This window comes from Anguilla anguilla, chromosome 2, assembly GCF_013347855.1.
Source record: "Anguilla anguilla isolate fAngAng1 chromosome 2, fAngAng1.pri, whole genome shotgun sequence".
Lineage (NCBI taxonomy): Eukaryota > Metazoa > Chordata > Actinopteri > Anguilliformes > Anguillidae > Anguilla > Anguilla anguilla.
The window spans coordinates 22,943,654-22,956,927 of NC_049202.1; the positions used below are offsets into that span (position 1 = coordinate 22,943,654).

Sequence of the window (13,274 nt, forward strand, 5' to 3'; positions counted from 1 at the left end):
ACCGCGGTCTAAAGTCCCGCGAAGATTAGGCAAATTAGCCCACTGACGTATGAAAAAGCGACGTTGTCGTCGGTCCATCTGTCTTATGATTTCTTCTGTAACCCCATACTACCACCGAAGTAGCCTACATTATTTTCTAATAACCAGGACAGCCCGGAGGGGTTTATTCCACTTATATACAACGGGTTACCAACAATGACTATATATGGTTACTTTTGTATTTATTGATTTTTATCGATTTAATCACCTGGAATTGAAATATTCTTCTGCAGCCGTTTGGGCATATTTTACCGTTGTCAAGCAAAACTGTCGTTGTTAGTTGAACTTGGACCGTTGTTATGCAACAAATAGGATATAACAGGCCAATAGTCAGATTGTAACTGTTTTATATATCCTCTCAAACACATTCATTATGTTTTTATGCGAACATTCACTTTCATGTCTTGACATCCGAGGCGACAGAATTTAGACCCTAGTTCCTGCGGTGGAAACGCACTGAGTTCCTCAAAAGGTTCCTAGTTCCGGGGTAAAGTTCCTGCGGTGGAAACGCGGCTTTTGCAGTTAGCAAGTGAACTACAGAAAGACCTGTATGGTAGGCTTAGCACAAATATGATGCTGGCAGTGCAGCAATGCGCCGGGGTTATAATAAGGTTTGATCGGAAACCGCAATTACTGAGGCAAGTGGCAACAGGAATTATTAATGGCCTAACATTTCATTAGCTGCTCGCCAAGCTATCAAGCTAATTAGCAAGGGAAATGTGTTTAGCTCCAGCTAAGCGTGACATTTCCCCAATATGAATTGAACTGAATTTAACGTCGCTTTATCGGCCATTGCGAGGTGGTAAAGCCAGCTACAGAGCCTTGTTAGCTAACTTCATAGCTAATAAAGCTACATACAAGGCTATTCAGTTAACCAATGGACCAGTAACTTGCAAACGCATGCACTAAACAATGTGCCAAAGTACACAATGTGATAGCGCGTTGTATCCAATAAGGGGTCAACTGGAACCGGAAAGATGCAGGGAGTGCAGGGGATACTGTCTGTGCAATTACACAAACAGAACGGCAGAGTTTAACTTTGTTTTAAATGTAATTTCATCATTGTACTGTTGTGATTGTGACAGGAATATTTTTGAGATTAATACTTTTTAAGGAAGTGTTGCGGAACTCCTGCAAGGATATTGTCATCCTTATGGTCGACCTCGCAGAAATTTCAATGACAACGAAATGTGCTCAAATTCCTGTGACAAAATTTCTTCCATACGTAACACTCGGCTCTAGTAATTTTTTTAGTAGCCTATAGCTTACTGACAATTGTGCGTTCGGCGACATGTTCGCTGGTGGTTCTTCTAATAGTACGTGCGTCGTGTGGAGGGTATTGCCTACTTTAGTAAGTCTCACACCACCAGCCTGGCACTAGCAAACTTTCTTTCAATTTTACCCTGTGTTTCTCGTTAAGATAACGTATTATTAGTGTCACTTTCGAACAGAAAAGACCAGGTTCGGCTAGTAGTTATGTATTCTCTCGGAATAAACGTTGAAGATGATTGAATGAATCGTCTCACTGATTTGGGGTCCAACTACATTTTTTCTCCCTGGAATGGCCGACCTTCTCTGGGGCCGCTAATAGCCCCGCTCTGACGGATCAGCGGCCACAGGAATCTCCGGAATCCACGAGGGACGCATTGTTACAGCTAATGGAATTCACTCCCGGTTTATTTCTCAACATACATGTCTATGTATGATTGAAATCTATTGATGTAGGACTAAGGACGAATGGAGAAACAAACAGTTTACACCCCCACGAGGGATGAACGAGTGTACTGGTAGGCGAAAGCCGGGGTATACATTCTTACAATGAAGTCCTGCAGGATCTCTGGCATTAAATGTGTCGTCCACCGGGGTTCTATCAGCAATAAATTACGTTCAATTCTATCTTCCGAGTGGCAAGTTACCACGCTTAAATTCTTTCAACTATTACTTTTACGCGGAGATAGCTGTCAAATGAAATATTCTACCACCTGGCTGTAGGTCTTCAAATGCTTCCCGCTGCGCTAAGATTGAGAGCTATCAATGAAACCATAACATTTTCAGATGCATAATGACGATGATGATAATACTACTACTAATAATTATTATTATTGTAATAATAATCATAATAATAATAATTGTTTTTGTTAGTAGCCTAGTAGTGGCAGTGATCTAGCAGTAGTAGCTGTCGCCTATTGTATGTGCAACATGACAATTTTGTGTACAAAACAAAATAGGTATCTTTCAACTATGTTGTCGAGTAGCCTACAGTAAATTTTCCAGTGTTAAGTCAACTATAACGGAGTTTGAGTCCAGGGATAGGACCATATGTAAGCTACTCTGTAAGAGTTGACCTTGTACTGCGAAGGTTGAAGGCGAGAGAGGTAGGCTACTTTAAGGTAGCCTATTGGCGATGCAAATTAAGCCCTTCACATCGGCAAATACTGCAACACCCTTCGCGCGCCCACGCCCACCTACACCAATTACTTTGCCCCATTCTGAGAGCCATAACATCGATAACACAATAAACAGAAATATATTTGATTATAAGTTATCGTTAAATAAAAAAAACAAACAAGAAAAACAGAGGTCAGTTGCAGTACATTAACAGGTACGGGTGAGTGACCAAATACGTCTCTCCGAATAAGCGACAAATTTGGGACCTGGACCGGTTCGAATTGTTCCCCAGCCGCGATGACTTTCCGTACAGTAAGATAGCTTGTATTTAAATTTGCCCACACTTTCGTATTGACTGTATAAACTGTGCACTTCTTGAAATATTCTACTGTAGGAAGTAATGGTAGGCGATACATGAAGATTTTTATTTCTTAGATTAAACTCTTGTCACGTATCTCTGCAGCCAGAAAAGAGCACAGAGATGCTAAGCGCAACTTCGGCTTTTCCCACAGTCTGTCACATTTAAGTCAATTGATATGCCAATAAAGTGTATCGGATATTTTCGCAGCGACTAAAGCCTTGTGAACTAGCTAGCCTAATTGAAAAAAAGCATTTCTGTTAGGATATATATTAATCTATTTATGGTTTATATTTTTGCATGCAGTTACGCTCTCCATGCTTATTCATCTCTTACACGCCAGAAGTCATACCTTTATGCTTCTCCATGTTTTGCGCACGAAGAAGACTTGTTGGTTTGATCTCTTATCCGTATGCCTTTTATGTTTATTTCAAGACTATTCCAAATCTCTCGACTAGTGAATCTGAAAGAAGCGGCACTTCACGCGCTTGTACGGGACTGTACAGCTGTTCGCCCTGTGCGACTCCTGTCTAACCTCCGGACTCCGCTTTCTCAGAGTTTCGCGTTCGACGCGCCTCCCTTATGGAACGTCATTGCTAAAGTTGAGCGTACGGCAACCTTCCGGTCGGGTTCCAGTAAACTAATGGCACTATTAAAGAGTTTCTTAGAAGTTATTTGAGATAAAAGGTATTTATCCTTGACTGTAATACAGTTAAATAGCTATGTTTAAATCGGAAAAATAAGTGTTATTGATGTTTAATTAGGCTCATTTATAAATAGCCAACTATTACTAGACATTGCTATTACAGTTTTAGTAGACTGGGGTAGTACATACTTTAGCAGCATAAAAGTAGATTAAAAAGAGAAACAGTGGTGGTCGGGGGCTGGGTCATATTACAGAATAGCAATAACAATCTGCGAGATGTTTCGTTTGTGCCTTTAATTGTTTTGCTTGGGGGGGCTTAATATTTCCAGAAATCAGCCTTGTACCTTCCTGCCAAAAAATAACGTCTCTCAACTCTCGCTGGGTGACCCGAGGGATGATCCGAGTCTTGAGAAAGCACGGCCGGAATGCTGCTCGCACACAGCGCTCAGGGGAAGTGAAACGGCACTGAAGAGGAACGTGGTCCGTGGCTGGAAATGCGCTTTGTGAAATAAATGTTTCTCCCCTCAGCAAACAAGTCATGGAATCCCTACAGTTCGAATGTGTGAGTCCCACGTTATAGCTGTTATGGAGATGTTAACAACCTGAAACAATAGCGAGTTGTTCAAGGTAAAACAGACCACAAGCGTCCATATAAGAAATACTATGTGCAGACACTCACTGATAGCTAATGATCCTCGTTTTTAAAGTGTATATCCTTAGATGTGTAATCACTGTTTGCCATCGATTAATCATCACATACGTGCAGGGAGCACAAGTTTATGAGGTTATAAGACCTGTGATTTTGGGATACCTTCAGGTAATTAGAACACTGACAAGATACTAGAGTAGATTATGCAGGTTCTTGTGGCTTTGTCATTCTCATTTTGGCGTGTCTGCCCATTTGTGTCTGGGGATCGCACGTCGGCGTTTCCCTGCTGCAGAAACAAACAAAAACAGTCTGGGAAGAAGAAACACGACCAGGTTGCCAGGTTTGTAAGTCCCTTTGATAATGTTCTGCTAAGTGAAAGTAATTGTATCATACTTTTTTATTAGAATATCTTTTATTGCTTCAAATACAAAACTCAACCTGTGGTCACTGGTTCTGCATGTTTCATGGAAAATACAGAAATAAACCAATCTGGAGAGCATGCCCTCAGCAAAGCCTTATTAAATGTAAGGGAAGGGGTCAAAGGTCAGACGTTTCAGGTACCCTGTTACTTTTCTATCACTATACTTGAGAAAAAGCACAAGGGAAAATAGTGTGTGAGAATCCCTTCATCCAGAAGCAAGGCTGATTAATATGATTGCAGTGATTACACAATCTTGGGCAGAAACAGATAACAGAACATTTGTCTTTTTTAATACTTGCACCTACTAATTTTCTGTAAAATATTTGTGTAGACATCCACGGTTCTCCTCCAAAACGTGGTATTGACCAATCTGCTTCTTTCCACCACAGCCCTCAGCCCATAGACAAACTTGCACAGAACTGAGTCGGAGGACCTTTAAAATGCAGACCTTTAGCAGGCTTTAGCATGTCTACTGCAGGCACCAGATTGACCAGCAGGGGTCACTAGAATGATGATACGTGGACCCCTAACTGGCTGAACCCTCTTGTACCCTGGGTGACACACCTGCCATTTGCGCTTCGCCCTGTGGATCTACTGGCCACAGTCGGCACTGGTACAGTGTTTCTCTTAATCTAACAATATTCTGCTCATAATAGTGCATGTATTGTACTCAAACAGATATGCATCATAGTTATTTTACATTGGACAATGTAGGGGAACCTGGAAACTGAGGAGAAATAATGACAAAAACAGTATTATCTACTACCATTAACCATTTGTCTATGTTCTCCTGACAGGCGTTTGGCCTTATTGTCAACTTCTCACTGGAAGGCATTATTCCTGAGAGAATAAAGGCAGGTCTGATCATCTACTCTCTCTTGGCACGCTCTCAGAGGAAGGAAATTATTTTGTGACAAACAAACACTGTGGCCTCAACGCCAGAAATGTATCTAACAGGTTCTCACTGACAAACAGTGCTCTAGCAATAACACCCACTTACACCTGCCCAGCAAAAAGCCTCCCGGACTGCATGATTGACAGGCAAGGGAATACCTGTGAGATTAACTTTGGCGCTTTGGCCTGACAAACTCAGCCTGTACTTTGGTCTAAGGGCTGAACTAATGTCGGAGCAGCTTTGTGGAGGAGTGATCAGAGCAGCAGTATGGAGCATTAGTCACTGTGGAGCAGTGAGCAGAGCAGCAGTATGGAGCAGTAGTCACTGTGCAGCAGTATGGGGCAGTAGTCACTGTGGAGCAGTGATCAGAGCAGCAGTATGGAGTAGTAGTCACTGTGGAGCAGTGATCAGAGCAGCAGTATGGAGCAGTAGTCACTGTGCAGCAGTGATCAGAGCAGCAGTATGGAGCAGTAGTCACTGTGCAGCAGTGATCAGAGCAGCAGTATGGAGCAGTAGTCACTGTGGAGCAGTGATCAGAGCAGCAGTATGGAGCAGTAGTCACTGTGCGGCAGTGATCAGAGCAGCAGTATGGAGCAGTAGTCACTGTGCAGCAGTCATCAGAGCAGCAGTATGGAGCAGTAGTCACTGTGGAGCAGTGATCAGAGCAGCAGTATGGAGCAGTAGTCACTGTGCAGCAGTGATCAGAGCAGCAGTATGGAGCAGTAGTCACTGTGCAGCAGTGATCAGAGCAGCAGTACGGAGCAGTAGTCACTGTGGAGCAGTGATCAAAACAGCGGTATGGAGCAGTAATTACTGTGCAAGACACCCAACCCCTAACCCCTAACTGCTCTGGCGAATGAGAGGCATAAATTGTAAAGCGCTTTGGATAAAAGCGCTATATAAATGCAGTCCATTTACCATTTACCATTTACCATAGGGCAGCACTGTGGAGCAATACCCAGTGGAGCAGTGGTTAGGGCAGCTCTGTGGAGTGGTACCTACTGAAACAGTGGTTAGGCCAGCACAGTGGAGCATTACCTAGTGGAACAGTGGTTAGGGCATCACTGTAGAGCAATACCTAGTGGAACAGTGGTTAGGGCAGCACAGTGGAGCATTACCTAGTGGAACAGTGGTTAGGGCATCACTGTAGAGCAGTACCTAGTGGAACAGTGGTTAGGGCAGCACTGTAGAGCAGTACCTAGTGGAACAGTGGTTAGGGCAGCACTGTAGAGCAGTACCTAGTGGAACAGTGGTTAGGGCAGCACTGTAGAGCAGTGCCTAGTGGAACAGTGGTTAGGGCAGCTCTGGGGAGCAGTACCTAGTGGAACAGTGGTTAGGGCAACACTGTAGAGCAGTACCTAGTGGAACAGTGGTTAGGACAGCACTGTAGAGCAGTACCTAGTGGAACAGTGGTTAGGGCAACAATGTGGAGCAGTACCTAGTGGAACAGTGGTTACGGCAGCTCTGGGGAGCAGTACCTAGTGGAACAGTGGTTAGGGCATCACTGTAGAGCAGTACCTAGTGGCACAGTGGTTAGGGCAGCACTGTAGAGCAGTACCTAGTGGAACAGTAGTTAGGGCAGCTCTGTGCAGCAATACCTAGTGGAACAGTGGTTAGGGCAGCACAGTGGAGCAGTACCTAGTGGAACAGTGGTTAGGGCATCACTGTAGAGCAGTACCTAGTGGAACAGTGGTTAGGGCAGCACTGTAGAGCAGTACCTAGTGGAGCAGTGGTTAGGGCAGCACAGTGGAGCATTACCTAGTGGAACAGTGGTTAGGACATCACTGTAGAGCAGTACCTAGTGGAACAGTGGTTAGGACAGCACTGTAGAGCAGTACCTAGTGGATCAGTGGTTCGGGCAGCACTGTGGAGCAGTACCTAGTGGAAAAGTGGTTAGGGCAGCTCTGGGGAGCAGTACCTTTTGGAACAGTGGTTAGGGCGGCTCTGGGGAGCAGTACCTAGTGGAACAGTGGTTAGAGCAGCTCTGTGGAGCAGTACCTAGTGGAGCAGTGGTTAAAGCAGCTCTGTGGAGCAGTACCTAGTGGAATAGTGGTTAGGGCAGCACAGTAGAGCAGTACCTAGTGGAACAGTGGTTAGGGTAGCTCTGTGGAGCAGTACCTAGTGGAACAGTGGTTAGGGCAGCCCTGTAGAGCAGTACCTAGTGGAATAGTGGTTAGGGCAGCACAGTAGAGCAGTACCTAGTGGAACAGTGGTTAGGGTAGCTCTGTGGAGCAGTACCTAGTGGAACAGTGGTTAGGGCAGCTCTGTGCAGCAGTACCTAGTGGAACAGTGGTTAGGGCAACAATGTGGAGCAGTACCTAGTCGAACAGTGGTTAGGGCAGCACTGTAGAGCAGTACCTAGTGGAACAGTGGTTAGGGTAGCTCTGTGGAGCAGTACCTAGTGGAACAGTGGTTATGGCAGCTCTGTGCAGCAATACCTAGTGGAACAGTGGTTAGGGCAACAATGTGGAGCAGTACCTAGTGGAACAGTGGTTAGGGCAGCACTGTAGAGCAATACCTAGTGGAACAGTGGTTAGGGCAGCTCTGGGGAGTAGTACCTAGTGGAACAGTGGTTAGGGAAGCACCGTAGAGCAGTACCTAGTGGAACAGTGGTTAGGGCAACAATGTGGAGCAGTCCCTAGTGGAACAGTGGTTAGGGATGCACCATAGAGCAGTACCTAGTGGAACAGTGGTTAGGGCAACAATGTGGAGCAATACCTAGTGGAACAGTGGTTAGGGCAGCACTGTAGAGCAGTACCTAGTGGAACAGTGGTTAGGGTAGCACTGTAGAGCAGTACCTAGTGGAGCAGTGGTTAGGGTAGCACTGTAGAGCAGTACCTAGTGGAACAGTAGTTAGGGCAGGACTGTTGAGCAGTACCTAGTGGAACAGTAGTTAGGGCAGCTCTGGGGAGCAGTACCTAGTGGAACAGTGGTTAGAGCAGCTCTGTGGAGCAGTACCTAGTGGAACAGTGGTTAGGGCATCACCGTAGAGCAGTACCTAGTGGAACAGTGGTTAGAGCAGCACTGTAGAGCAGTGCCTAGTGGAACAGTAGTTAGGGCAGCTCTGTACAGCAATACCTAGTGGAACAGTGGTTAGGGCAGCACTGTAGAGCAGTACCTAGTGGATCAGTGGTTCGGGCAGCACTGTGGAGCAGTACCTAGTGGAACAGTGGTTAGGGCAGCTCTGTGCAGCAGTACCTAGTGGAACAGTGGTTAGGGCAGCTCTGGGGAGCAGTACATATTGGAACAGTGGTTAGGGCAGCTCTGTGGAGCAGTACCTAGTGGAGCAGTGGTTAGGGCAGCTCTGTGAAGCAGTACCTACTGGAACAGTGGTAAAAGCAGCTCTGTGGAGCAGTACCTAGTGGAATAGTGGTTAGGGCAGCACCGTAGAGCAGTACCTAGTGGAACAGTGGTTAGAGCAGCACTGTAGAGCAGTGCCTAGTGGAACAGTGGTTAGGGCAGCACTGTAGAGCAGTACCTAGTGGAACAGTGGTTAGGGCATCACTGTAGAGCAATACCTAGTGGAACAGTGGTTAGGGCAGCACAGTGGAGCATTACCTAGTGGAACAGTGGTTAGGGCATCACTGTAGAGCAGTACCTAGTGGAACAGTGGTTAGGGCAGCACTGTAGAGCAGTACCTAGTGGAACAGTGGTTAGGGCAGCACTGTAGAGCAGTACCTAGTGGAACAGTGGTTAGGGCAGCACTGTAGAGCAGTGCCTAGTGGAACAGTGGTTAGGGCAGCTCTGGGGAGCAGTACCTAGTGGAACAGTGGTTAGGGCAACACTGTAGAGCAGTACCTAGTGGAACAGTGGTTAGGACAGCACTGTAGAGCAGTACCTAGTGGAACAGTGGTTAGGGCAACAATGTGGAGCAGTACCTAGTGGAACAGTGGTTACGGCAGCTCTGGGGAGCAGTACCTAGTGGAACAGTGGTTAGGGCATCACTGTAGAGCAGTACCTAGTGGCACAGTGGTTAGGGCAGCACTGTAGAGCAGTACCTAGTGGAACAGTAGTTAGGGCAGCTCTGTGCAGCAATACCTAGTGGAACAGTGGTTAGGGCAGCACAGTGGAGCAGTACCTAGTGGAACAGTGGTTAGGGCATCACTGTAGAGCAGTACCTAGTGGAACAGTGGTTAGGGCAGCACTGTAGAGCAGTACCTAGTGGAGCAGTGGTTAGGGCAGCACAGTGGAGCATTACCTAGTGGAACAGTGGTTAGGACATCACTGTAGAGCAGTACCTAGTGGAACAGTGGTTAGGACAGCACTGTAGAGCAGTACCTAGTGGATCAGTGGTTCGGGCAGCACTGTGGAGCAGTACCTAGTGGAAAAGTGGTTAGGGCAGCTCTGGGGAGCAGTACCTTTTGGAACAGTGGTTAGGGCGGCTCTGGGGAGCAGTACCTAGTGGAACAGTGGTTAGAGCAGCTCTGTGGAGCAGTACCTAGTGGAGCAGTGGTTAAAGCAGCTCTGTGGAGCAGTACCTAGTGGAATAGTGGTTAGGGCAGCACAGTAGAGCAGTACCTAGTGGAACAGTGGTTAGGGTAGCTCTGTGGAGCAGTACCTAGTGGAACAGTGGTTAGGGCAGCCCTGTAGAGCAGTACCTAGTGGAATAGTGGTTAGGGCAGCACAGTAGAGCAGTACCTAGTGGAACAGTGGTTAGGGTAGCTCTGTGGAGCAGTACCTAGTGGAACAGTGGTTAGGGCAGCTCTGTGCAGCAGTACCTAGTGGAACAGTGGTTAGGGCAACAATGTGGAGCAGTACCTAGTCGAACAGTGGTTAGGGCAGCACTGTAGAGCAGTACCTAGTGGAACAGTGGTTAGGGTAGCTCTGTGGAGCAGTACCTAGTGGAACAGTGGTTATGGCAGCTCTGTGCAGCAATACCTAGTGGAACAGTGGTTAGGGCAACAATGTGGAGCAGTACCTAGTGGAACAGTGGTTAGGGCAGCACTGTAGAGCAATACCTAGTGGAACAGTGGTTAGGGCAGCTCTGGGGAGTAGTACCTAGTGGAACAGTGGTTAGGGAAGCACCGTAGAGCAGTACCTAGTGGAACAGTGGTTAGGGCAACAATGTGGAGCAGTCCCTAGTGGAACAGTGGTTAGGGATGCACCATAGAGCAGTACCTAGTGGAACAGTGGTTAGGGCAACAATGTGGAGCAATACCTAGTGGAACAGTGGTTAGGGCAGCACTGTAGAGCAGTACCTAGTGGAACAGTGGTTAGGGTAGCACTGTAGAGCAGTACCTAGTGGAGCAGTGGTTAGGGTAGCACTGTAGAGCAGTACCTAGTGGAACAGTAGTTAGGGCAGGACTGTTGAGCAGTACCTAGTGGAACAGTAGTTAGGGCAGCTCTGGGGAGCAGTACCTAGTGGAACAGTGGTTAGAGCAGCTCTGTGGAGCAGTACCTAGTGGAACAGTGGTTAGGGCATCACCGTAGAGCAGTACCTAGTGGAACAGTGGTTAGAGCAGCACTGTAGAGCAGTGCCTAGTGGAACAGTAGTTAGGGCAGCTCTGTACAGCAATACCTAGTGGAACAGTGGTTAGGGCAGCACTGTAGAGCAGTACCTAGTGGATCAGTGGTTCGGGCAGCACTGTGGAGCAGTACCTAGTGGAACAGTGGTTAGGGCAGCTCTGTGCAGCAGTACCTAGTGGAACAGTGGTTAGGGCAGCTCTGGGGAGCAGTACATATTGGAACAGTGGTTAGGGCAGCTCTGTGGAGCAGTACCTAGTGGAGCAGTGGTTAGGGCAGCTCTGTGAAGCAGTACCTACTGGAACAGTGGTAAAAGCAGCTCTGTGGAGCAGTACCTAGTGGAATAGTGGTTAGGGCAGCACCGTAGAGCAGTACCTAGTGGAACAGTGGTTAGAGCAGCACTGTAGAGCAGTGCCTAGTGGAACAGTAGTTAGGGCAGCTCTGTGCAGCAATACCTAGTGGAACAGTGGTTAGGGCAAAAATGTGGAGCAGTACCTAGTGGAACAGTGGTTAGGGCAAAAATGTGGAGCAGTACCTAGTGGAACAGTGGTTAGGGCAAAAATGTGGAGCAGTACCTAGTGGAACAGTGGTTAGAGCAGCTCTGTGGAGCAGTACCTAGTGGAACAGTGGTTAGGGCAGCACCGTAGAGCAGTACCTAGTGGAACAGTGGTTAGAGCAGCACTGTAGAGCAGTGCCTAGTGGAACAGTAGTTAGGGCAGCTCTGTCCAGCATTACCTAGTGGAACAGTGGTTAGGGCAAAAATGTGGAGCAGTACTAGTGGAACAGTGGTTAGGGCAGCTCTGTGCAGCAGTACCTAGTGGAACAGTGGTTAGGGCAGCTCTGGGGAGCAGTACCTACTGGAACAGTAGTTAGGACAGCACTGTAGAGCAGTACCTAGTGGATCAGTGGTTAGGGCAGCACTGTGGAGCAGTACCTAGTGGAACAGTGGTTAGGGCAGCTCTGGGGAGCAGTACCTAGTGGAACAGTGGTTAGGGCAGCACAGTGGAGCATTACCTAGTGGAACAGTGGTTAGGGAAAAAATGTGGAGCAGTACCTAGTGGAACAGTGGTTAGGGCAGCTCTGTGCAGCAGTACCTAGTGGAACAGTGGTTAGGGCAGCTCTGGGGAGCAGTACCTACTGGAACAGTAGTTAGGACAGCACTGTAGAGCAGTACCTAGTGGATCAGTGGTTCGGGCAGCACTGTGGAGCAGTACCTAGTGGAACAGTGGTTAGGGCAGCTCTGGGGAGCAGTACCTAGTGGAACAGTAGTTAGGGCAGGACTGTTGAGCAGTACCTAGTGGAACAGTAGTTAGGGCAGCTCTGGGGAGCAGTACCTAGTGGAACAGTGGTTAGAGCAGCTCTGTGGAGCAGTACCTAGTGGAACAGTGGTTAGGGCAGCACCGTAGAGCAGTACCTAGTGGATTAGTGGTTAGAGCAGCAATGTAGAGCAGTGCCTAGTGGAACAGTAGTTAGGGCAGCTCTGTACAGCAATACCTAGTGGAACAGTGGTTAGGGCAGCACTGTAGAGCAGTACCTAGTGGATCAGTGGTTCGGGCAGCAGAGTGGAGCATTACCTAGTGGAACAGTGGTTAGGGCAAAAATGTGGAGCAGTACCTAGTGGAACAGTGGTTAGGGCAGCTCTACGGAGCATTACCTAGTGCAGCAGTGATCAGAGCAGCAGTATGGAGCAGTAGTCACTGTGCAGCAGTGATCAGAGCAGCTGTATGGAGCAGTAGTCACTGTGGAGCAGTGATCAGAGCAGCAGTATGGAGCAGTAGTCACTGTGCAGCAGTGATCAGAGCAGCAGTATGGAGCAGTAGTCACTGTGCAGCAGTGATCAGAGCAGCAGTACGGAGCAGTAGTCACTGTGGAGCAGTGATCAAAGCAGCGGTATGGAGCAGTAATTACTGTGGAGCAGTGATCCGAGAAGTAGTATGGAGCAGTGATCACTGTGGTTTGGGCAACAATGTGGAGCAGTACCTAGTGGAACAGTGGTTAGGGCAGCACTGTAGAGCAGTACCTAGTGGAACAGTGGTTAGGGCAGCTCTGGGGAGCAGTACCTAGTGGAACAGTGGTTAGGGAAGCACCTTAGAGCAGTTCCTAGTGGAACAGTGGTTAGGGCATCACTGTAGAGTAGTACCTAGTGGAACAGTGGTTAGGGCAGCACTGTAGAGCAGTACCTAGCTGAGCAGTGGTTAGGGCAGCTCTGTGAAGCAGTACCTAGTGGAACAGTGGTTAAAGCAGCTCTGTGGAGCAATACCTAGTGGAACAGTGGTTAGAGCAGCTCTGTGGAGCAGTACCTAGTGGAACAGTGGTTAGGGCAGCACCGTAGAGCAGTACCTAGTGGAATAGTGGTTAGAGCAGCAATGTAGAGCAGTGCCTAGTGGAACAGTAGTTAGGGCAGCTCTGTACAGC

General features: G+C 47.6%; 1 protein-coding gene and 1 long non-coding RNA gene across 3 annotated transcripts in view; one reads left to right on the top strand and one right to left on the bottom strand.

Annotated features, from left to right (window-relative positions):
* afap1l2 (actin filament associated protein 1-like 2) overlaps positions 1 to 3,319 on the bottom strand; it is a 79,696-nt gene extending 76,377 nt beyond the window's left edge. Inside the window, exon 1 of one of the 2 annotated variants that reach the window (XM_035406537.1) lies at positions 3,138 to 3,319. In XM_035406537.1, the coding sequence (XP_035262428.1) occupies positions 3,138 to 3,153 (16 nt within the window). In that variant the 5' untranslated portion in view covers positions 3,154 to 3,319. The remainder of the gene's footprint in view (positions 1 to 3,137) is intronic. The other variant, XM_035406538.1, reaches the window with a different exon arrangement.
* A 25-nt stretch (positions 3,320 to 3,344) lies between these two features.
* Positions 3,345 to 4,058, top strand: LOC118221457. The gene is made up of 2 exons (XR_004764110.1): positions 3,345 to 3,472; positions 3,761 to 4,058. It is a non-coding gene; the product is annotated as an uncharacterized LOC118221457 (long non-coding RNA).
* The last annotated feature ends 9,216 nt before the right edge of the window (positions 4,059 to 13,274 follow it).